Below are 26,007 nucleotides of genomic sequence, written 5' to 3'. Positions count from 1 at the left end.
TGGTGTATAAATCCAAAAGGCTTGGAAGCTGAACCAGCGGCAGAAAATAGGCTTTTTGGTTGCTTTGTTTGCTTGTTGAGGGGATTTTCTTTTTTGCTTTTTAATTGTTTATCTAATACTTAACCTATTTTTTATGCATTATGCACACTTTACATGTGGGCAGGAGCAGGTATTCGTTGGTGGTTTTGGCCACCGCTCAGCGTTAAGGTACTCTGTTTGGATCAAGGGGCAGAAAAACTGGACCAGGACATCCCAAGATCACTGTGTTATTGCTTTCCCTGGTGTCATACACTCAGAGGGTGGAGTTAAGAAAGATCTTTCTTTGAGACCTAGTACATTTTACATTTTATGGCATTTAGCTGATGCTCTTATCCAGAGCAACTAACAAGGTAACTTATATTACAAAGGTGGACCAATATAGTGTTAGGGACTGGCGCAGCATAGTCACCCAGACGAGAAATCAAACCCCAGTCTCCCATGTGGTGTAGTAGCTCACTGGCAGGTAGTGGTGTTATCTGTTGCACCACACCAACCCTAGTCCTCCACAGCAGTAGTAATAACAAGGCAGGAATAGTGAGGACACATGGGAGGAGACTGGTGAGGGCCGAGCCAGCCCAGGGAAGATGTGGCAGTAATGATTTAACATCACTGGAATTTTCATTCCATTGGCAGACATTCTTATCCAGGGTGACTTACAGTTTAGTCATATTGGCCTAAGGGTGTTTGCAACGTTTCAAGTTGTATTAGATTGCTGATTCAAACAAGACAAAATCTATATGTCTGTCAGTGTATCAGTCTTTCTGTATGGCTATACTATACCTCAGATATATGCAGACATCTCACTGCCTGCATTTCTTCTTCTTCTCTAATAGTCACCTTGACCCTTCCGGGAAGTTGTTGGCACCTTGTTACTGGAACCTACTGGCAACAGAGCATCTGGAACTGATGTAGAGCAGTTAGATCTGGTTTGACTTGAACTTATGCCGAAAATTTAAAGCAGCTTTGGAGAAAAACTGGAAACTGTGAATTAGCCCAAGGAAGCTGCTGCAGACTACAAAGCAGATCTGAAATGGGCATTACTAAAGCTTTAAACATAATTAAATAATGGCTGGCATCACATTAATGTTTTATGTCATTTTCCAAACAATTAGGTGGTTAGGTTAGGTTAAATTACCACACAAAACTTGAACATCTCAGTAAGAGTACCTGTAAGAACTCATCTCCTGTAAGAGTTCAGCCCCTTAAATGGCCATTTTTATTGCACACTTCCATAACCGAAGAGTAGACCCACCAGTTTGTACAGAAGTCCTTGTAGCTACTGAATAATACACCTTAGTGTGTTATAGGCCATGTATTTGTAAGGGGTTAAGTACAGGATTCACCTGAAAATACTATACAAAAAAAGGCCTATAGGTCAGTTTATGATTCTGACTTGAATCTACGGTGTGTGCACAGCATAGGTGCCATGTAGCTGCATAGCCTACGCCGTATCCTGCGCAACCATAAACTGCCCCACACCTCTCTACAAATGTAACTACATGACGTGACATGGCGTGGCATTGCATTTACACCTTCACTGCCAATTTTTCATTTCAGATGGACAAACTGATATGGTTCAGTAGCTGTATGGACATCTCATCCGACGTCTTCTCTCTTTTATACTTTTGCAGATTTTTTTGTCAAATTAACAGCAGCTATTGTTCAACAGCTGTTACCTCCAACTCCAACATCAACGCTGAGTTTTAGGCGCTATTGCCAGGTAGTACACCAAGGAAGTCAACACAGTGGCATAGAAATCACACTGCCAACTAGTGTTTTGGCTATGTAGTTTATATATATATATATACGCTCCCAACAACGTAGGTCTCTTGCAGGACCCTGCAACACAGAAGCATAGTCTCATCAAGTCCTTATCAAGTCCTCATACCCACAAGTCAATTTAGGAAGACTAAATCAAGTCTCAAGTCTTTGTAATTTGAGAATCTAGTCTGACTCAAGTCCAAGTCCTTACCTCTAGAAGTTAAACCGCATATATGATATCTATTGTATATCCTACATGATGAGCTTCAGCTCTCTAAACTGCACGGCATGATATAGATTTAGTTTACAGCCATATATAACAAAACACCTGACAGTTGTTCCTAACATGATGAATGGACCAATAGAAATGCTCCAAAATGACTTGGAATCAAATCTTTTTACATTGACATCAATTGAATGTCTGCTAATTTATGAGGTTTTTGTGACAATATATGCCTACTCTGTGTCAAGTGCCTAAAGGTCTAAAGGAAATTGGCCGTGATCCTGGGTGACAGATGAGTCACATGCATTGTGTTAAATGGGCTTAGAGTCTGGGTACAAATGATTAGCAGTGTTCTGCCTTTTACAGCTGCATTACTCATAATACAATCATTCTCCAGATTTAGAATTTAGAAATTCCTACAATTTCACAGCCATCTGTACTCACAGCTGGCCTTGTTCTCACTGGATGAGAAGAGGGGCATAGTTCTCACTTCCTTTATAATACAGAATGATATTCAACTGAGCTCGTCTGTTAGGGTTGCTACAAAAGCCCACACTCGAGCCAGAGGAGCAGTTGGGGTCAAGTGTCTTGCTCAAGGACACTTCGGTAGCGTCATGTTGGCTCAGGGGATCCGGTTGCGAGGCCCCTTCTCTAACCTTTAGGTCATGCCAGAATACAAAAACAATGCACAGTAGACACTCCAAATGTATTCACCAACAGCTCCTCAAGAAACAGTGCTTAGCAATACATGACATGAAGGAATCGCATGTTAGCCCTTATCCGGCTAGGTTGGTTCACTGTATGTGGACACTACTCATTCAACATATTCAACATCCTGAACTCTTTCAGAGAACTTGTCAGTACATTGCTGCTCTGATCCCATTCTATTAAACCTGGAAAGCATCAGGGAGCATTAGTCACTGCAGTTGAGCAATTAAGTCTCTTAAGTGGTAGAGCTGAAAGTTGAAGTCAGGTCTTTTTGGAGGCCAGTCAAATTCCTCTACTCCTTCAGATTGAAAGCAGAGAGGGAAAACACGGGCCGCTGAAAGGCTGCTATGTTTTCTTTTTCTGAGCAACAAAAGAGACACCATCCACATCAGGGAAGACTTTTACCCTGGCTACTATAATGAGAAGTTGAATTCATACAGAACCTTTTACAAACCCAATGACGCTTCACAAGTAGAGATATACAATATAAAAAACTGTGAAAAATAATGTGTAGAAAATTTTCAGAAGGTTTTCAGCTCTTTCAGAGTTTTGAAGGAGGACAAACTCCCATTCTCCCTGTCCCAGTCCAGTCTGGAGCTTCAGAATGATCTTAAAGTTGCTATAAGGTAAAAGGGCTAACAAAGTTTAAACGAACCATCGCTATAGACTTTAGATTGATGGTAGTCTGTCGATTTTGTGTTGCTAGGTAGGGTTTTCTGAGAGACTAAAAGCACTATATCAGAAAATGCCCCCCAGTGTTAAAAAGGATCAGTCAAAGCCAAAGATATTGGCACCTTTGCACCACTAATAAAGCATGGCAGTAGCATCATCAGTTTACTCAACTCAACTCCTTCAGAGTCGTCCTAGGTGTCTTTGTGGCCTCCCTCACTAGGCTCCTTCATGCACGGTCACTCGGCTTTTGAGGACGGCCTGCTCTAGGCAGATTTACGCATATTCCTTCCGTTTCTTAATGATGGATTTATCCGAGCTCCAGGGACTGTGTGGAGTGTTCTTTCGTCTTCATGGTGTATTTGTAGACAAGAATAGTGATTAACCAATGGCCCGACCTTCCAGACTGGTGTATTTATACTACAATTACCTGAGACTAGTTTTTTTAACCCCGCGATCCAATCCGAGTCCCTTACCACAGACTATCGGACGATATTGATCCGATCTTTGTGGTCTTTCTTTGGTAAGAAGTGCTAATACATGACAGTAAACAACAGTAAAATCTCTATTTTAGTACCAGTTTCTATAAATCAGACTAAATTCTAATCTGATCTACTTTGTTTGGAGCAATTTTTTAAACGACTGTTTTAAACTCTGTAGTTTTTAATATATTAAAGTCCAGTTTGTCTGACCCACCTGACCATTTAGCTCTCTGTTCATTTACAACTCAGACCTGGTTTAAAAAAAGGACTGGGGAACCTACACCATAGTTTGGTTTCTAACCAGGGGTTATTCCTCCCAAGATGGGATGGGAGGAACGTTCGATCTTCCCAAATGGAGATAATGGGATAGAACATCTTTGTTGTTGCAAAGCTCAAGTTCCTCTAGATCTTCTGATGGATTAACTAACTCATTTTTTTACCTGCTGCTCTGGGAGCCGTTGGTTGATGCTATATCACGTTTACAGTGAGGCTCTGAGCTATCGCTAAGCTAAAGTTTTCCTCTTCCCCGAACTTTCTGCTCCACCTTAAATAATACAGCAGTTACGCTCGGCTGTTGGAATACACACACTGTAACTGTGTCACTGTTTAAGGTGGAATAGAGAGTTAGCATTAGAAGCCAATTCAAGTTTTTGTTTTGGCTGCTAACTGGTAACGTCTCCACACTTTCCTGTTTGAATAAAACTTAATTTCTAAATTCTGCAGCAGTTGAGGATCATGTATCTTAACGCCAGATGGCACCCTGCTACAGCAAACCTAAGGACTGAAAATAGTTCGGAACCTTAAAGACGGCTACCCGACCCATTAAAAATACCTAATTTGGCTCCCGATCCTAAGTCAGATCGGCTCGGATCAGGGACATCTCCGTTTAAGACACATTCCTTGCACTCAGGTGATCTCCTTTTCACTAATTATGAGACTGTTAGCACCAAATGCCTGGACCTCTGTTAAATTAGGTCTGCCACTTTAATAGGGGGACAAATGATGTTGACCATAATTCCATTTATAAAAGCAATAAAAGAGGTAAACATCCAAGGGGGTGAATACTTCCCTGCCGTACACAAGTACGAGTGAGAAATCGGTTCAGTTGGGTTTAGCTGAACTGCATTATTTCATGAGGCATAATTACTGTTGGCCAACATGAAGGCCTCCTTTCGAAACCCTCAAAAACTAATTGGGGTTAAGAATGTTTACGGCACACACACACAATTGGTTTGCACATTTCAGCTTCCAGCTGTTTCAGTTCTGCAAAGACTAAAGTTGCAAGAATGATTAACACATACTAAATTGTGCAATTCTCTTTGATATGGTCATAAGATTGGATTTCTGAGTGGATTCAGTTATTTAGAAGAAGTACAGTTAGCAGTACACTGTGTTCCTCTGACTGTGTCAGACATGTACATGAACGATTGGTTGGAAACACTGTTCCTGCCAGGCTGTGTTGAAACACTCCAGGCTAATCTAAAAGCTTTTGTGAGTTAATGGATCTATGAAACCTTACACTCCTTACCAGTTTGCGAGTTCCTTTAGAATGCCAATAAATCTGGCAATGCCCTTGGCTCAAATGTCCCTCTCTTGATGTGTTTGTGTGTATAGAGACCATTACACTGTCGAAGTGCCGCTCCCACTCCAAGCCTTCCAGACGTTGCCAGATGAACTGCGCCAGGGCAAGCTACTGCAGGTCTTCCCAGTGCTGTTTAACGTGGGCATCAACGAACAGCAGACCATCGCAGAGAGGTACAGCGAAACTGCACCTTCATATTAAAACATATTAAAACACATTCGTATAATAACGCCTATAATAACTGTTTACCTTAAGATGAACTCACATACCTAAAGCTCATTAAGAAGCCTAAAGACGCAAACTGAGGACTGGATATTCTGGAGAGACGTCCGTGTGGTCACCAGGATGGCACTTCATTTTAATTGCATTAAAAACTGCATATTTATTTTACAGTTTGCTACTGTAGGGTTCTTGCAGTTCACTAGAAATGTAGTTCTTTACAGTTCACTGGATCTGTGAAATGTGTATAGTTAACTAAAACTGTAGGGTTTTTACTAGGGAATTTACAGTTCACTGGATCTGTAATTTTTTTATAGTTTACTAAAACTGTAGGGTTTTTACTAGGAATTTAACAGTTCCCTAAAACTGTAGGGTTTCTTATAGGGCTTTAACAGTTCACTTAAAACTGAAGTTTTTTTTACTAGGGAATTTACAGTTCACTAAAACTGTATTTTTTTTTTCACTGGGGCTTTTACATCTCACTTAAAACAGAATGTTTTTTATTAGGGTTTTTACAGTTCACTGGATCTATACAACTTTTATAGTTTTCTAAAACTGTAGGGTTTATTTTACATGGGAATGTACAGTTCACTAAAACTATAGGGTTTTGCAGTTCACTAGAAATTTAGGGTTTTTTCGGGTTTTTACAGTTCACTGGATCTGTACAACATTTATAGTTAACTAAAACTATAGGGCTTTTACAGTTCACTTAAACTGTAGAGTTTATTGTAGGGCTTTTACAGTTTACCAGAAATCAAGGGTTGTTACTACAGTAGAGCTATTTACAGTTCACTAAAACTGTAGAGTTTCTGCTAGACATTTACAGTTCACCACAACTGTAGAAATTTTACTAGAGTAAGTTTATTGGTAAAAACAAGAATCTTTCAAATTCGAATCACCTAATCTAATCTAATCTAATCTCTTGTATTTACAAACACAAATGTACTAGAGATTGAACGGTTACACACTTTCAACAGAACGTCACTACTTGCTTCAGTGAGCTACAAGTGAGAAATAATAATTATAAAATAACAGCATGCTTACTGCTGCCCATACAATACTACTTCTCTCCAAACAGCGGTATGCAAAAGTTTGAACACTTTATTATGTATTTAAATTACATATTTTGCTCAATTAAAAAAAAAAGAAAAGAAAATTTTCTACAGAAAATAAACTTACAATACCAGAGCACAAATATTTTTTTATGTTTAATTATTAATTAAACATATAAAAATATGTACAGTTGAATATTTCCAGTATATTAGATTATGCAAATGCACCTTAAATGTGCAGAAGTGTGTTGTGAACTTATTTACGCTTATTTACAAAAATAATCAGGAAACTCAGCAATACATTTTATTAGACCAGTGTGTTTAGATGTGTGCATGGGACTGTAGTATGTAGTTTCTTGTAGGGCTTTTACAGTTCACAAAACTGTGGGGTGTTTACTAGGATAAACTATCTATAGTTCACTAAAACTGTAGGTTTCACCAGAACTGTAGAGTTTCTACCAGGGATTCTACAAGGGACTTCTACCAGGGAGTTCACCAGAACTGTTGGGATTTTACTAGGGTGGGCTATTTATAGATTGCTAGAACTGTAGGATTTCTACTCTGGATTTTTCAGTTCACTACAGTTTAAGGGGGTTTTGCAGTTCACTAGAACTGTAGGGTGTCTACTAGGGTAGGCTATTTACAAAAACATCAGGAAAATCAACAATACATTTCATTAGACCTGAATGTTTAGACTTTTGCATGCTGCTGTAATTGGGACAGTAGTATGTAGTTTCACATAGGGCTTTTACAGTTCACAAAACTGTGGGGTGTTTACTAGGATAAACTATCTATAGTTCTTTAAAACTTCCACTAGGGTAGGCTATTTACAAAAAACATCAGGAAAATCAATTTATTTAGACCAGAGTGTTTAGACATTTGCATACTACTGTCATTGCAACATTGTTCTAGTAGGGCTTTTACAGTTCATTTAAAACTGTCGTTTTTTTTTTTACTAGGGAAATTACAGTTCACTAAAACTATAAGTTTAAGTATAAGTTTACTAGAACTGTAGGGTTTTTATTTAGGGTTTTTACAGTTCATTTGATCTGTACAATTTCTATAGTTAATTAAAACTGTAGTATTTTTCTAGGGATTTTACAGTTCACTACAACTGTAGGAATTTTACTATAGTAAGCTTATTGGTAGTAACAAGAATCTGTCTGTCTAATCACCTAATCTAATCTGATCTAATTGTTCTAGGGCACTCTTCTTGGACAAAGAAAAATGCAAAATTAAAGCTTAATCTGCATTGGGCAGTTAGTTTTAGTCTAGACTTTGGCTCAGTCTAGGTCTGGTAAACTAAACTAAAGCCTGGTATAAATACAGAAGTGCAGAAATGCTGGTTACGTGCATTAAATGTCTCTCTTCTCTCTCTCTGCACTTTTCTTCTTCTCAGGTTTGGGGATATATCCTTACAGGAGAGGATAAACCAGAGAAATTTCGACATTCTAGAGGCTTACTACAAGTCACTGAGTGACAAGATCCCATTAGAATGTGAGTCAGTATGCCACTCATCCTATTACAGTGATGCATGTTCTGTTCTTGTAGAAAAAGGTTTGCCCTGTTCTCTTTTACAGCCACATTCATGAGCATGTTTGGTCCTGTTGGTACTGTCATAGATGACATCAATTGGCAGTGTTTACATTCATTTATTATTCACCTGATTGATTAAAGTTTTTCATACCTTTACCCCTCTGCCTTACCTCTAAAACCAGCAAATCCAGTCATGTTTACAGATGGTTTGATGGTTTGATGGTTTGATGACATTCATGCAGTTTAGGATCAAAAAGCCCCTAAAGCCTTGCTGACGGCACATGCTCTCGACAGTTCCAGTAAACCAGCAGTGGCTGCACGACAAATAAACAGACTCTTGTTTCAAGTTCCATTGTAGCACATCTTATCTTGTCTCTTCCCATTTATCTCTCGCCCCCATCTCCCTCATGAATGTGTACACTATGAACCTCGATTACCTTATCTCTAGTAGGTGCTTTGATGGGAAAAAAGAAAACAGTCTTAAAGACTCAGTGAAGCTTAGAAGATCTCACATATCCTTTCTCTGTCTTCTCTTCTCTTTTTCTCTTTGCCTCTACGTCTCTCCTGCTCTCAGGCCTGCCCTGTTTTCAGACGCAGACTGATGTTAAAGAGTTGCTTGAAACACTGGGCCAGAACGTAGTGACCAAGAAGAGGAAGAATGTGGAGATACTCTGGCTTGCGGGAGCGGTAAGCCTAAGGCATTTTCAGGGCGTTTGTGGCCTCAATCAGTCAACAATCAGTCAACAATCAGTCAAGCCACAGCTTCAACACCACGTGATTTTAAGATTATTGGAAGCTTCTTTATACCTGTTGCAGTCTGCTTTGGACAGAAAGACCGACCTGACCATGTTGGCAATGTCCCTTCCCTGTCTAATCTACGACCTTCTTTCTAAAGGCCGCAGAGAGCTCTTTGAATCTGGCCGTCGTGATCTTCACCACTCACTTCAACAACACCAGACTAAACGTTTGAGGTTTAAATAAGACTGGCTCCTCTAGAATCCTCTCTAACCATGTTCTGATCATCTGCAGCTGATGTGTTATGCACCTGGTTCTCATTTTAGACATATGAAGCAGTAATAAATGTGAGGGTTCTAATTTTTTCTGCACAAAAAAATATCCAATCACATTTGATCACAATGACAGCTTGTAAAACTCTGATAGTCTTCTGAAAAGATTACAGTGTTTTAGGACATCACCAGATACATTTCAGAAGCTGTGGGAGTGGAAAACTAACCAGCTACCAAAAAGTGAGTAGAGTCGCATTGTGTAGGTACCAAAAATGCCATAGATATCTTCCCAGTGTGGTCATCTGTTTGCTGATGTAACAGAACTGGCAGTGAGGGTTCTCCTCCAAGCTTCGTATTCTTATTTGCATTCTGGTACACTACATGTCCAAATGTTTGTGGACACTGTTTGTAATGAATGCATTCAGCTACTTGTATGCTAATGTATGCCCATGCATACACACAGCTTGTTTAGTCCCCATAGAGAAGTACTGCCATTAGAATAAGACTCTCTGAAGCAGATAAACATGAACCTGTTGCTAACCCCAAGGCTAATGCCAGCCCCCAGCCAACATTGAGCTGTGGAGCAGTGGCACTGTGTTCTCTGGAATGATGGTTGATGCCCTATCCAGTACTTTTGGGATGAGTTGGGGAGTTAGGGATGAGGTGGGGTGATGATCCAATCCAACATCCTGACCTCTCTAAAGCTCATGTTGCTGAATGCAATTAAATCCTCACAGCAGCGCTGTGCCTTCTTCCCTCAACAGTAGAGTTACTCCAACAAAAGCAGGATAAAGTCTTTTTAATACCTTTGATTTAGGAAGAAACAGTGAACGAGAAGGTGTCCCAGTCATTTTGTCCATATAGTGTAGCTTTGTGTAACTGCCACTAGTGCTAGCTAGTGGGTCATAAAGATCATCTTAACCGGGTGATGCTCGCTGTACCATTTAAGAATCATCTTTTTGCTCCCATGTGTCGTCTCGGTTCGTCTTCCTCTGGAGATGGACTTGTTATTAAAAAAGGAGAGTCTGTAACCACCGTCTTTAGTTGTAACAATGAAATATTTTATTTCAATCAAAAGAACAGTGTGGAGAGAGTCTGCCAATTCTGAGTGCCCCTCAGTCTCTCTCTTCCTGACTTAGGAATACCTTGAGTTTTTATACCCTACTTCACGTCATATTCTGTTGGATTGTTGCCATATATGGAATGTTTGCATTTCATCCATAAGGAACAGTCATTAGCCCCCACCATTACATATCATCTGGACCGCGTTTAAATCAATGTCATGTTCACCCAAAGGGATGTCCAAATCTAAACAGCATCTTATGTTTGTTCAATTCATGTATATTTGGTCAAGAAACGGGGCCCCCTTTCTTTTCTACATCTACCCTGTGTGGCTTACCATATCACTCCTCAACTCCATACCATTCCTTCAGGCCTATGAACATCTGCATGGCCAATGAATATACTACACATGCTTTTGGGAAAGTTGTCCATAATCAATTTAACCTTTCTGTTATATTGCGGGTCAAATTGACCCATTGCAGAGTTTTAAAATACAACAATAATCCAATTTTAAAATAATAATTATTTTAAAAGGGTTGAAACTGTTTTTTTTTTGTTTTGTTTTGTTTTGTTTTTTTAGCAACTGTACAGAAAAAGATGGCTATAATTATTATAAGTAAACCCTGATCTGAAAGACATTAAAATTTGATTACACTAAATATTGATTAAATTAACATTAATTGAGCTAAAGACAGCTGTTCCTCACAGCTGAACATAACAGGAGCATTAACATTCTGAACTGTGGAGTGGCTACTTTCCATGCTCAGAACTGTTCCACCATATAGTGGAAAAGAAGGCTATCATCTTTTTGATGTCTATTATGTCTATGTTGAATGGCCTGTTGCAAGATTAGGCCATTATTATTGCAAATTGCTAGCTAAATGAAGTTCACTACATTGGGTACCTTGATGGGTTCTCATTTTCTTTTGTGAGGTTGCCCCAATTGCAGTGTCACAAATCTTCTAAATGTTATAGAAGGCTAAGGTAAACCATCACAATTAGGGATAACCATTGCTTCTGCAGTAAGTGATGAGTTTTCCCGACCAGTTTGAAATGTGCTATGCTTTGTGATTGGTATGGTGCAATGGATAACTCCACTACACTCGCACTGTGGGTTGCTTCCCGGTTTGGGTGACTGTGCTGCACTACACCAATAAGTCCTTGAGCAAGACTCTTAACACTACATTGGCCCACCTCTGGAATACGAGTAACCTTACAGGTGGCTCTAGATAAGCACATAAGCTTAATGCCAGAAATGTAAATGCATGTCAGCAAGACCCAGTCCTAGGATGACCATGTAGTGGCACAGATTAGTGCTGGGTAAAAAAACGGGAACTACATGGTACCATACATTTTTACTCCCCCTCTGTTTGATCTTGTGCTGGCAAACATTACAAGTCCCTTTTTTTCCAAATGCACACACTTATGTACACATTCACTATCTCCTTTTCGTTTCAGAGTGCCACTGCATTAGACTTAGTCCAGAACAAAGTTTCCATGGTTATGGTTGCCAGTTTTATTCCTAAGGACACCCTTTTTCCCCCTTTGTCAGCACTATCAACCTAACCGTTACGTATTCAGTAACTACTGTAAAACTAATCTGTAAGCTCTGAAGTTGGAAGAGTGAGGAGCTGAAGTCTGGACGTACATACAGACCATTGGAGAAGTCAGCAGTCTGATTACAAACTGGAATGCGCTAAATGATACAGAGAAGAACACAGCTACTCTCAAAGCGAAAGGAAGGGATCTATATTATAAATTACTGGAAAAAGGGGGAGACACTTTATTTGGAGTGGTGAAATAAACACTCATCAGACTCTCAGTAACATCTAAACAACATCTCAGTGATGGAGCAGCAGTGGAGCATCTGAATATAGTCAATAGATCATCAAGAGATTTTTAATGAACTGCATAAATACAATGTGTTTATAATCTGCTGAATTCAGCTCTTACTCATTTTATATAGAGGCGAAGTTCAGATCAGCAGATGTTCACCTGAGAGATCACTGATCATCTAATGCAGACCATCTCAACATCCTCAATTAGTCGTTATAGACCTGCTGCTGCTGACACCAGTCTGAAACTGGAGATTAACTGGATTAGATTAAGATTAGAGGGGGGGGCAGGATGAGGGTAAGGGTTAGGTTTTGGGATGAGGTTAAGGATAGGATTAGGGCCAGGATGAGGGTTAGGATTAGGTTTTCAGTAGAGGTTAAGGTCACGATTAGGGCCGGGATGAGGGTTAAGATTAATTTTTGGGTTGGGGTTAAGGTCAGTATTAGGGCCAGGATGAGGGATAGGGTTAGGTTTTGAGTTGAGGTTAAGGACAGGATTAGAACCAGGATGAGGGTTAGGATTAGGTTTTGGTTTGAGGTTAAGGACATGATTAGGGCCAAGATGAAGGTTAAGATTAATTTTTGGGTTGGGGTTAAGGCCAGGATTAGAACCAGGGTGAGGGTTAGGGTTAGGTTTTGGGTTGAGGTTAAGGTCAGGAGTGGGGCCAGGATGAGGGTTAGAATTAGGTTTTGGGTTGAGGTTAAGGTTAGGATTAGGTCAGGATGAGGATTAGGTTTTGGGTTGAGGTTAAGGTCAGGAGTGGGGCCAGGATGAAGGTTAGAATTAGGGTCAGGGGTAGCGTTAGGTTTTGGGGTAGGCTGGATTAGGTTTTGTTTAATGGAAGTAAGATATTAAGTCTACTTAATGTAACAGATTAGCAGTAAATCTACTGAATATCAGTAAAGCATCAACAGAACATCTTCAGGATCTTTACCTTTAAGTGTATTCAGTGGCTTCCGTGCTGCTACTGCACTGATATGGTACTGATGTGTTACTCAGACTCTGTTTAGAGTTAATTATTATATATACTCTTACAAAGAACATATAAAAAGAACCACTCCAAATGAAGTGTTACAATAGTGGAACCTTTTTTGGTGCTACAAGTTTTTAAACGATTGTCAGTAGAGCAATCCACAAAGGTTTTCCACAAAGGTTTATTAATATTTTTAACCATTGTGTAGTCTTTTGTATACTCTCATTGTTTTAATGGGCAATAATGACCTTAAGATCATCTTTGTACCTTGGTGATCTACAGCATTTATGGGATTATAGTATCTTTTTTCTAAGGTTGGGGTCACTTTAGCTCGAGGTTTTCCTCTCTGCTGTAAAACTGGTTATTTTGACCCTTAAGACAGTACACGAGTAAAGAACACGTGAGTACCACAAGTCTCTGAGGAAGAAATGGTTCATCATCAGAGCAATAAACTCCAAAGTGCTGACTCATTTTTACACTTCCGAATCAAGCTGGATTTACTGCATGTGTTATATAGCAGGCTATTGCATGAATATATTTCAGTCTACCAGTCATAAACCTGTGAAGTGGATACAACTCACTAATTGTAAATATAAGGGTTTTTAATAAAGATATGTTCATATCCTTGGTGTCAATTTAGAGTGCTATGCTGTACAGATGAAGCAGTAATGCATGGAAGTGACTGTGGGAGTGCTTTCTAGGAAAAAAAGTTACATGCTAAAACTCTCGGGTATGTTTCATTGCCTAAGCTGGCGCGTAATTTGGATTCTCACCAGGGGAATGTGCCAGGACTGTGGTTTATCTTGTACTTTGTACTTTCCCATATACCACTCCCATGATTCATGAGCATGACACAGTCTTTGCTAGTCTGGCAGCACTGTTGTGGGTGCCAGCAGCCAGGGAAACTAAACCATGAATTAAAAATGACCTAATTATTTATTATAAAACCTGTGTGATTAATAAAATCATAACTGCAGTGACTTGAATTAGTCTTACTTTTATCTTCATGTATTCATTATTTTAAATCAGTGCACTGATATTTTATATATTTTTTTATAAAGCCTGAGTAGACTGATAAATCACAGTGCTGATCAGTTATTTATCTCAGTGTTACTGAGCTCTACTAAAGCCTGAGTAGACTGATAAATCACTGTGCTGATTGGTTATTTATCTGTGTTACTGAACTCTACTAAAGTCTGAGTAGACTGATAAATCACTGTGCTGATCAGTTATTAATCTCAGTGTTACTGAGCTCTACTAAAGCCTGAGTAGACTGATAAATCACTGTGCTGATCAGTTATTTATCTCAGTGTTACTGAGCTCTACTAAAGCCTGAGTAGACTGATAAATCACTGTGCTGATCGTTTATTTATCTCAGTGTCACTGAACTCTACTAAAGCCTGAGTAGACTGATAAATCACTGTGCTGATCGGTTATTTATCTCAGTGTTACTGAGCTCTACTAAAGCCTGAGTAGACTGATAAATCACTGTGCTGATCGGTTATTTATCTCAGTGTTACTGAGCTCTACTAAAGCCTGAGTAGACTGATAAATCACTGTGCTGATCGGTTATTTATCTCAGTGTTACTGAGCTCTACTAAAGCCTGAGTAGACTGATAAATCACTGTGCTGATCGGTTATTTATCTCAGTGTTACTGAACTCTACTAAAGCCTGAGTAGACTGATAAATCACTGTGCTGATCAGTTATTAATCTCAGTGTTACTGAGCTCTACTAAAGCCTGAGTAGACTGATAAATCACTGTGCTGATCAGTTATTTATCTCAGTGTTACTGAGATAAACTACCCAGGTGGACTGTTGGGGCAGCTGTGGACTGAAATTATCAAATTATTAGCAAATGTTCCTGAAACACATCGAAATAAGAGTATTAATTTTACACTTACCTACATTACCGAATGCTTACTGATGAATAAGCATGCATTTTAAGAGTTCAGTCAACAATAATTTAATGTTGCTAAATGGATGAAATTAAGTAATGTGCACTCCATCTCCTCAGATATGTCGGCGGCTGAATGGCATCCGCTTCACTAGCTGTAAAAGTGCCAAAGACAGGACATCCATGTCAGTGACGCTGGAGCAGTGTGCTCTGCTGAGGGATGAGCATCAGCTCCACAAAGACTACTTCGTCCGGGCCCTGGACTGCATGCGGAGGTACGGACTTCACATAGCTCGTCTACACATGCTCCATCTTGCTCTGTCATCAACACACTCTTTTCCTCTACTTCATACTAAAGCCATCTAAGCTGCAAGTAAAAGTTGCCCAGAAACAGTTTTTCTTTCATGAAGGACTCCTCTTTCCAGTTTCCCCAATCTGTGGTATTAAAATCCAGTACATTAAACAGTATCTGTTATGTAGCAATGCAACCTTTCTCTGGGCAGCAATCAAATGTCACACAAACTCTTAATTACAATTGTGCTCTGGCAGCAACAGACCTGTGCTGATCAGTTAATTATCTCAGTGTTACTGAGCTCTACTAAAGCCTGAGTAGACTGATAAATCACTGTGCTGATCAGTTATTTATCTCAGTGTTACTGAGCTCTACTAAAGCCTGAGTAGACTGATAAATCACTGTGCTGATCAGTTATTTATCTCAGTGTTACTGAGCTCTACTAAAGCCTGAGTAGACTGATAAATCACTGTGCTGATCAGTTATTTATCTCAGTGTTACTGAACTCTACTAAAGTCTGAGTAGACTGATAAATCACTGTGCTGATCAGTTATTTATCTCAGTGTTACTGAACTCTACTAAAGCCTGAGTAGACTGATAAATCACTGTGCTGATCAGTTATTTATCTCAGTGTGACTGAGCTCTACTAAAGCCAAAGTAGACTGATCAATCACTGTGCTTATTTATCTCAGTGTTACTGAGCTGTTTTTTTATTCATATAGTGTATGACTAGTAAATATGTTTTGGGACACTTTTTGCCTGCAGTGCAGTAAATTGAGACTAAATGGACTTTATTTGAATCCAAACCAAGCCTGCTATGGCAGTAAGGTTCATTTAGAGCAAACCATTATCATTATCATCATACTTACTGTACGTATAATGGGCTATGCTATTACATTTACATTTTGTATCAACAGACCCAATACCTTTTTCAAAAATGGCAAAAACAACATAAAAAATGAAACCCCATTTTTTAAAGAAAACAACTGTACATTTTTAAAGTTTTAAAAAGTCAATAAAAACTCAGGAGAGTAGTTGTGGTTGAGGTTTTGCCATGTTATTAAAATTCAGGCAATTCAGTTTGTTAGCAATGGTAAATCGGTTAAAAACATTTACTTTATTAAGCTATATCAGTTAAAAACCTTGGGTTGCTGAACCTCCAAAAATAAGCTCCCTCTCTTTTGCGCAAAATATTGGGCACCAAGTACCAAAATGATGTCTCATCAACCATCTGATCCTGGTCTCTTAATCTCTCTTGGAGGTTTATTACAGTTATCTTAAAAAATAAAAAATAAAGGGGTCAAATAAGGCCTTATTGGCCTGCTGAAAATGTTGAACATGTTTTGATGAGATTCTGTGACCCTGCTCAGTTCACCAATGATAAAACTACTGCTGGGGATTATATAGTAATTCTCCTTTTCATTAATCTGGGAGGGGTTACTACTATAAGCACCGACCTTGTGACCTTCTCTTGAAGAGGTAGTACTCTTACACTCCAAAAAAGCACATTCTTATGTTATTACACCCAGACCCACTAAAGTATTGTCATTTTAGACATGAGTGTAAATGGTAAATGCTAAAGCAAACTGTTAATAGATAATTCACAATAGTTTATGCATTAGAATTATTAACTGAATAATATGCCTACAGTTCAGTGGGCTTGGAAAAACTCTGTGAAGAACCAGGTATTCATTTAGGTTTGTATTTCATTCAGGAAAAATTACAATTTAGCTACCTATGATGTTGAGGTCTGGACTCTGTTCTGATCTTGTTCAGAACAGACCTGTTCTGAAGCTTCTGTATTAGATTTTTTTTTTCTTTGTTTCATTTTTCCAGCAAGAGTTTCTTGATCATCTATACTTTAGAAACATCTGTAATTGTTTCCCAATTTTTTTTTCTCCCATTTCATAAAGATGTTAGGAGCCCCTTGTCTGTGTATTCCATTCATGTTTTGATTGTTCTGGACACATTTTTTTATATTTTTGTTTTCTGTGAATGTCTCCTTCCTTATATTTTTATATTTTGACTAGGAATGAAATAAGAGTGATCTCTGACTACAGTAAGTACAATGCGATAAATATTTGGATTTCTTGACCTGCAGCGAGGTTAGGAAGGCTTTTTAACTGACTTGGCTTGTAAACTTAAGAAATAGTTGTTACTGGGCTGGGGAATGTTATTTCTGCTTTATTTGGGTTCAGAGGCTGCTGAACACTCTTCCGAGTAAAGGTCTTTTAAGTGCCCAACCCTAAAAGACAATATTAATATTGTCCCTCTTCTAAGGGCATGTTGATCAGATATAGCTGTAAACTAAACAGCTCTCCTCTATCTGAATATCTACCTGCATTACTGCCCTAAAAGCTGTACTAAAAACAAACTCAACTCTAGGCCACAAAGCACAAATGTTCTTGCCAACCAAAAGAAGATTTCTTTACCAGATTTACTGGAAATACTGTTAATTATGAAAGCCCCCATTGTCGTTTACCAAAAACAAGAATGTTTTTTTTTTTATGTTTAATTGACTATATGTTATAAAATATTTAATATGATAAAATTATATAATTTAAACAGAGTGCCACGTGTGGTTTTATGGATACAACATAATCATGGCATATCAGCACTTGTTGCCACCCTGCTGTGCTGTTTGCAAAGGCAACAAATTCATTGTTTTGATTCATTTCTAGAAGCACAGGCCTACAACTTGCACTTTTTGTTTCTGTTGCACTGAAGCTGTTAAAAATACTATTGAAAAATATACTATATAAAAAGAATTGACTGTATTTTGATCAGTCAGATTTTATTTCAAATTCAAATATTTGTAAATTTCCCCCATGCTTTTTATCTCTATTAAATTTATAGTTTTAATCCTGTTTTAATGTTTTTTCATGTTTTCAATGTTTTGTTTTTTTTTTTCTCTCTCAACCCCTTAAACACCCTATGGTTCTATTACCAGGGAATAGCCCCAGCAGTTTGTAAATCAAATCATATCAAACCATGTTTATTGTCATGTGACATTACACAGGTGTAAAGGTAAGTAAAAAACTTGCGTGGATCGTCCCTCACTGTTGTAACAATACAGATAATTACGAAATATTATTCATATTATTTGCATTAATGTGCACTACATATTCACTATAAACACATTATACATAAACTATACACTCTTGTACATTGTAGATGTACATTACTGCATTGGTTTAATGCAAAAAGACACTGGATAGGTGTGAATACAAGGGTAGTATAGAAGTATAGAAGTCCCTGGAGTTCTTACATATACGTTAGTATGTAAAAGGCCTTGGAGTGTTAAGAGGTTAAGGTTAATCCCTTTGACTGGCAAATGTAAATGAAATGTGCTATACCAAAAGAAATACCACACCTTCTCTTGCCATTGTTCTCATGGCTGCAGAGCAGAGATAAAGTGATAGTGTTTGTTTTGGAGATGAAAGATGAATGGGCAGGCTGAACCTGTTTGTGCTGACAGCTAATGTACTGTAAGTGACCTTGAAATACCTTTTATTGTCCCTGTTTGTTTACCAGCTGTGGAGAGAAACAGGCTGTGGTTATATTTGGAAAAGGCCAAAAGACAAGGTGGCCTGGGGTCCTTCCAGTGTTTCTCACTAAGCTCAGTTACTGTACTTTCACGCTGTGATCTAACAGGTCCAACGTTATTTAGTGTAAACTGCAGTGTAAACTGAAATGCTTAGGATAGTTTCCTTTTTCAGGCGTCCGGGGCAGGGTTGGATGCGAAATTGAAAATGAAGAAATCACATGATTTAGGGGAAACGAAACTCTTTCCTCTGCAGAAAAAAACACACGCTGTATCTCTTCGTGTAATGCCACGCTTCAAGATTCAATTTCTTCCTTGTTCCTTGAGGTTTCTCTGCATGGATGGCATTGCAGAGCATTATCAAATATGACCTCCCAGACAGATCACTGAGATGATCGCAAACAGTGCTGTGGGAAACTCTCAGAAAGCTAATATTGCTTGCAGTGGCCAACAGTGACTAATACAACCTTCAATAAGACCTTCAGTTCAGACCATGATATCACTTTACTTGGATGGTCTGTAGATGCTTTGTAGATGCTCACCTGACATTTAACTAACATTCAACTGAATATATAATAACTGCAACTGAACTCTAAGCTGAAACTAAGTGATTCTCTATGGGAGCTAGCCCTAAGCCTATACCCTAACCCAAACCTTAAATCAAACCCTAAATCAATAGACAATCATTTACATTCAACCTAGAGTTCAGTTTCTTTTAATAGACATTTAGCTGAACGTTGGTTGAGCATCTACAGAGCATCTACAATGGACCTTCCAAGTAAGTAAAAATATCAGAATGCAGCTAAAATGATAAAAAGATGGTTCAAAACTTGAATGATGAAATTCTGTACGCGTCTGTTATGGAGTTATAAATGTGTTTTCATGTGACCCCTATGCTAACACTGCTATAACACTGCTAACATAATTGAATTGGTTGTTCTAGACTGTTCTAAACGCAGACTTTTGAAGCTTTACAACAGCAGCATAGATATTGATAACAGACATGTTGTACTTTATATATAGTTTTACATTCACTTAGGGGTTAAAAAGCCCCCCAGCATTGAGCTGTGGAACAGTGGAAAAACTGTGTTCTCTGAAATGATGGTTGGTGCTCCATCCAGTACTTTTGGGATGAGCTGGGGAGCTGGGAATGAGGTGGGGTGGCTACATGCAAACAGATCTTCACAGCAATGCTCCAAAATCTAGTAGAAACATTCCCTGGACAGTAGAGATGACAACAACAAAAGCTGGATAAACACTTTTTACCTTGATTTTGACAGAAACAATGAATAAGCAGGTGTCCCAATACCTTTGTCCGTATAGTGAATATCGGGACTACTCCATCTCAACACACTAACCAGTACAGGTCCTCTGAGACAGGTCTGCTGAGATGGCCCACTGGCCCACAACTATCTACAGTTGGCTGCAGAGCTTTTATTATAACATCTCCACAACTCTGAAACTCTGAACCCCCTCCCTCAAAGTCCTTTACTACTTCTCTCTTACTAGTATTTTAGAGCTCCTTTTCTGTGAAGTATGTCTTTATTTCTTCAGTAAATTACTTACTAATGTTCTAATAAACATAAACAAAGTAGTGGTTCCCCATCACTATGTTCATTAGAACATCTCCGAAGTTCCCCTTATGGAGTCTTACATTATTTAGAGTTCTCCTCCAACACCAGGTTTGGTAAATCAGAGCTTTGGTAAATTGATGATGTTTTAATGAACTGTGGAAATGATTTGCTGTGAAAATGATTACTCAAATGACAGAGTATCAGTAGGTGCATGGCTAATTAAGCCATGAATCATGAGAGAGAAAGAGAGAGAGAGCGTGTCATGGTGAAAATATGCTGGATATTTTTCTGTCTGGTCCAGAGGAGGATGGATGTTGAGTGTGGGTTTGCCGCAGTGTTTCTTGTTCTTAATTGTAGAAGTTTTACAATTTCAGGAGTTCTTCTGCTGCTGGCACCTTCAGCATGCTCGCTACTGGGTTATACCTGGATTTCTGTAAATTTGCTTTGTGATAACGTCTGTTGCATAAAGTCTTTAGTCAAATAACTTTAGATTTAACTGTGATTTGCCATAACTCCTAACCAGTGATTATGTAGAGCTGTTGTGCTTTAAATACACTGTAGTTTTGTTCAAGATTTGTACTTTCTCTAAAGAGTAGATCCAATAGCTTAGTTCTGTTGTCTGAGAGTAAGTTAGTGGTCCAGTTAGGAGCGATGGTTAGTGGTAGAATTAGTGTAAAATTAAAATGGATGGTATTTTCCCTTGTGTTTGGTTTAATTATTCACTATGAAAAAACAGTGTAAAGTCAGGCCAACTTGCAGTGATGCAGTAACTGATTACAGAGTGTTTCTTTAGTTACTTCAGTCAAATGTTTTACTTCTGCATCTCAGTTTCATCAACAATACATACTGATTTGAGCCTCAAAAACATTAGTAAATGAGCTGCAGCTGAAACCGATTACATACTGTGTGCGATGTTTAGTCTGTGGCTCCTCCCCTCATTCTGTTTACTCTGATTCCACTCCTGAACATCGAGGGCTGTGTCTCTTGACAAATAATTTTTGTTTGGCAGTTAGACAGTTGTGTCACTCTAGAGCTATGAAGCCGTGTACATTTGGGTGTCTGAAAAACAACGGAAAGGTGAATTTACTGCGAACTGTGTTATTATGTAGTGTAATTCTACAGCTCTAGACCGGCCCTACAGTCTAACTGCCTGTTCTTTGAGTGTGAAGATACCAATGAGCGAAGTTCAAATGAGCAAGGGCTCATTATGTAAAGGAGGGTCCTAACCTGCAGATGGGGATAAACAATAAACAGATTGAGGGGGCGGAGAGAAAGGCTAAACATCTTACATCACACTTTTTTTTGTTATTATTTATGAACACTGCTTGAAGTGGGAACAAAAGAAGTGTCGCTATGTGTCTTACACTTACACTTGAATGATACTAGGAGATATCACTGATGTTCAACATCATATAAATATGTTTACTCAAAAAAAGGGAAAGCATTTGCAAAAGTATTGATTTTATCATATTGTTGCCTTTATGCAAAAACATTAAAAATGGCAACATAATACAGATTTTGAATGGAAGACAATGTAAAAAGATTTTATTTTAGTAATTTTGGAGCATTACTGTTGGTCCATTCATCATAATCTTTTTACACAATGCAAAGAACAACTGTCAGACTTACATTATGTCACTATGATGATACATTATGAATTTAAAAAATAGAGATAAAATGGAGAAAAAGGTTTTCATGTGACAGAGATGATGTCATAACAATATATAATACTTTAGTAATGTACTTTATGTATGATACTGTATATAATGTGTGTGTGCTGTTAAGTGTGTGTGTGTATAAACACTCCTTCTGGGTGAAGGGTATGAAGCCCCCACCCCTCCATGAGCTGTGGAGCAGTGGAACTGTGTTCTCTGGAATGATGGATGGTGCTCCATCCAATACTTTTGGGGTGATTTGGGAAGTTAGGGATGAGCTGGGGTGGTAATCATCCAACATCCTGACCTCCCTAACACTCTTGTCACTGTGATGCAATCAAATCCTCACAGCAATGATCCTCTCAAATCTAGTAGAAAGCCTTCTTCCCTGGACAGTAGAGACAGTTACTCCAACAAAAGCATTAAAAAAACATTTTTTTTAATGCCCTTGATTTCAGAAGAAACAATGAATGAACAGGTGTCCAAATACTTTTGTCCATATTGTATACGATAGGTTTCTAGAGTGTTGTTACTGGGTGTTGTGTGAGTGCACTGTAGGATAGCTTCTGCATGTCACACAGCATCCCCTCAACCACACACACACACACACACACACACACACACACCAACCCCCTGAGACATCATTCATCATGTGAGTACCACCAGCACCTTTTCATCTGTGAGTGAGTGAGTGAGTGAGTGAGTGAGTGAGTGAGTGAGTGAGTGTGTGTGTGTGTGTGTGTGTGTGTGTGTGTGTGTGAGTGTGTGTGTGCGCACAAGGCTACACTGGTTCAATTTTACTAACCCTCTGTAACGTTTGTGTGTGTGTGTGTGTGTGTGTATGTGTGTGTTTGTTTTTCTCTCCCTTTTTCTCTCTGTCTGTTCCCGGCTCGCTCAGCAGTCGGCTGGCCCAGGGAGAAGGTGCCCAATGGGACGACCCTGAGGCCGGCTCAGTAGCCAATCACAAGCCGGCGTCCCGCCACTTCTACCCAATCGCTCTCCTGCTTGTTAGCTCACACCTGCTGGTGGTGTGGCTCATTTTAAGTCTTGTTTTTCTGCTTGCTAAATATCAATAAACCGCTGATTATACCTTAACCATGCTTGTACTGTCTTAACTTGTGCTAAAGCTCTAACTCTTTATCCCATGCCTCCTTTGGGGGGGTGGAGGGTCTGCGTGTTGACTCGTTTGTCGTTTCTCATTTCTGTAATCCTCTTAACCTCCTCTTCTGCTTTAATCCAGACATAACTGAAAGCGACACCCCATCTGTGGGGTGTTTAAGAAAAGCAGGAGGCAGTCAGCGGCTGGTTTAATGGTGTGTGTAAACGGGCTTCGCTGACTGGAAAACCCTCTGTGCACTTTACTGAGATACTTCATCAGTGAGTTGCAGTAGTACTGGACATGTCTTAACATGTAAAGAGCAAGGTGTGAAATATGTGTTGCATGGAGGGTCACCCTTGGCAGGGTGGTGGCAAAGGGGCAAAGATCATCCAACCAACCCTTAGAACCCCATGGCTTATTCTCCACTGCTGGGCCAAATGATTACTAAGGCCGCGCTGTCCCGTAATGCGCCGATGGGGACCCATTAGACCGGTCTTGGTTTCTTTTTCCATTTGCCATGTTGCTAAAATCAGGCCCAGGAAGTGCACGGCTTCTCCTAACAGTTATGCAACAGTTTCGTTCTTTAGTCTTGCACTACAACTACTAATGTAGGCTAATGTAGCTAGCTTACGTTAGCTGACTTACTGTACTCTGCATGCAAAAATCACGCCAAGAAGGCCATTTTCTAGATACAGTATAGCAAATGTTAAAAATTACTGCTAATGGCTAGCTATTAAAGACAATATACAGTCTCAAAAGCATAAACATCAGCGTTTATTATAGAAACCCTGCAGTTCACTTTTATGTGTTCCTCGCAAAGGTAATGTCAGCTTCCACTAAGCAAGCAGGGCCGTGCGATAGCTTATGTTGGGCAAGCCCGGTAGCCAGACTGCGCTAATGCCGCAGTAGCAATGTTAGTAGTCAGCTAGTCCGTTGCCTTCTCAGCCCACAGTGACAACAGTGAGCCTCTCTGAGTCAAATATTACTAAAACGTTGAGTTGACAGCATCCTGTCTTTGAAAGATACTCCCATCTTCCATGCTTTTGTTGTTGAGACCCTTAAATGTTTGCTGACCTTGTCTTCCCAGGTCTGTTTTTGTTGAAGCTCTATTTTGACAGTTGCCTGTGCAGACACAGTGTCTGCAATTTGCTTGTTGGTCTAGTCTTGGTTGTAAAATGATGGATTACTGCCATAAAAATAAGGCCACATCTGGATTCGTACTGAACATCACAACACAGGGGTCACAGTTTGGTCCGTGCAGTTGCACAGAAAGTACACGGTGTGGGTTATGAGGGTAAATACAGTCATTTCACTTTTTTTAGCATCCGTGCCTCCTGGAAACCTTGATATGGTTAGTTATAGTTATAGTTACAGTTACAGTTAGTTCTGTCTTATAGTACTACACCTGAAAAAACAAAGATGTCAAAAGAGTTCTTTGGGACAACGTCATAGAAGAAATACTTCTGGTTCTGTAAAGAATGTTTCAGTGGGTTGTTCATCATCAAAAAAAAACCTTTAATTATAGACCAAGGAGACAGAAAGTGTGTTTACTGTGGTCCGTGGATGTTAGTCCTTGGACAAACCCGTAAACCAGGCCTTTGGACCGAAGCACTTTAAAGCACAAGGCAACTTTAATAAAGATGAATTTAGATTTTTTGAAATGGCTCTTCTACACCTTATGCAATTTGCACGAGGTATTTTTTTCTATTCTGGCTTTTTGCTTCTGTATGAAATAAACGCATGAAGAAAAAAACACCAGTGTTTATAAAAACAGCAACCAGTGTCATATCAGTCAAGGGTTTGACAAATGTGGCCTCTGTTCCCAATCGCAGGAGTGGGTAAATATTTCTTCAGTTCAAGAGCCATCATCCTATCATCGCCCACACTCAACATGGCTGTCACTGCTGATAACTGTCTACTCAGGGTACAATGGAACTCACTGAACCCAAATGTGAAAGTTCAGTCCACAAGGGTACAAACCTCACAGAGGGGCGTGAGAGTTACTGCTTTAATTGGAGTTATGGTGCTGGGGTTTTTAATGATTTATTTCTTTCTTTATTGTTTTGGTTTGCTGGGCCGCAGCCTCGTCATTGCTTTGTTGCTGTTGATGGACATTATCACTGCCACTTCCATGCTGCCATTATTCCATTATCATCCTTTCCCTTTCCTTCTCTCCCTCTGTTTCTCTCCATCTCCCTGTAATCAGAGAAGGCTGCCGGATTGAGAACGTGCAAAAGAATATAAAATGCAGGAAATATGCTTTTAACATGCTGCAGCTGATGGCATTCCCCAAGTTTTACCGCCCACCGGAGGGGACGTACGGCAAAGTGGACTCGTGAGACAAGACGCCATGGACTCCTCTTCATCTTTAGCTGGTCTTGTAGTTGTTATTTTTATGATTATTATTTTTTATTGTTGTTGCTGTTGTTATTATTCACTCCTGTTAATCCTCCTGAAAATGAATGTTTGTGTTCACAAGTCACCAAGATGTAAAAATTCCTTTAAAAAAAACATATATTGTGTGTGTTTGTGTGTTTGTATATATATATATATATATATATATATATATATATATATATATATATATATATATATATTTCTACAGTTGGCAGTTAGCAGTGCAGTTATGTGTTAACTCATTTATATATGAATTAATTAAAGATTATTTGTAATAATAATTTAATATTTGCTCTTTTTTATTTCAGAATTTTTAATTTTATAACATTTTTTGGAACTTGTTAATAATTTAGCCATGGTCACTTGGGTTCTCTATGCATAGACAGGCCAAGCTTTAAATT

General features: G+C 39.0%; 1 protein-coding gene across 6 annotated transcripts in view; it reads left to right on the top strand.

The window, feature by feature from the left end:
* The window catches only part of inpp4b (inositol polyphosphate-4-phosphatase type II B), a 367,851-nt gene extending 342,116 nt beyond the window's left edge, over positions 1–25,735 (top strand). For 4 of the 6 annotated variants that reach the window (XM_072678526.1, XM_072678529.1, XM_072678530.1 and 1 more), the window contains 5 exons: positions 5,497–5,637; positions 8,135–8,232; positions 8,846–8,958; positions 15,166–15,320; positions 23,009–23,205. In XM_072678526.1, the coding sequence (XP_072534627.1) occupies positions 5,497–5,637; positions 8,135–8,232; positions 8,846–8,958; positions 15,166–15,320; positions 23,009–23,186 (685 nt within the window). In that variant the 3' untranslated portion in view covers positions 23,187–23,205. Of the gene's footprint in view, positions 1–5,496; positions 5,638–8,134; positions 8,233–8,845; positions 8,959–15,165; positions 15,321–23,008; positions 23,206–25,415 lie in introns of those variants that run through there. The other 2 variants (XM_072678528.1, XM_072678527.1) reach the window with 2 other exon arrangements.
* Positions 25,736–26,007: the final 272 nt, after the last annotated feature.

This window comes from Salminus brasiliensis, chromosome 4 (assembly GCF_030463535.1).
Source record: "Salminus brasiliensis chromosome 4, fSalBra1.hap2, whole genome shotgun sequence".
Lineage (NCBI taxonomy): Eukaryota > Metazoa > Chordata > Actinopteri > Characiformes > Bryconidae > Salminus > Salminus brasiliensis.
The sequence above is the reverse complement of the archived record's forward strand: the minus strand, read 5'-3'. Positions and strand labels throughout refer to the sequence as shown.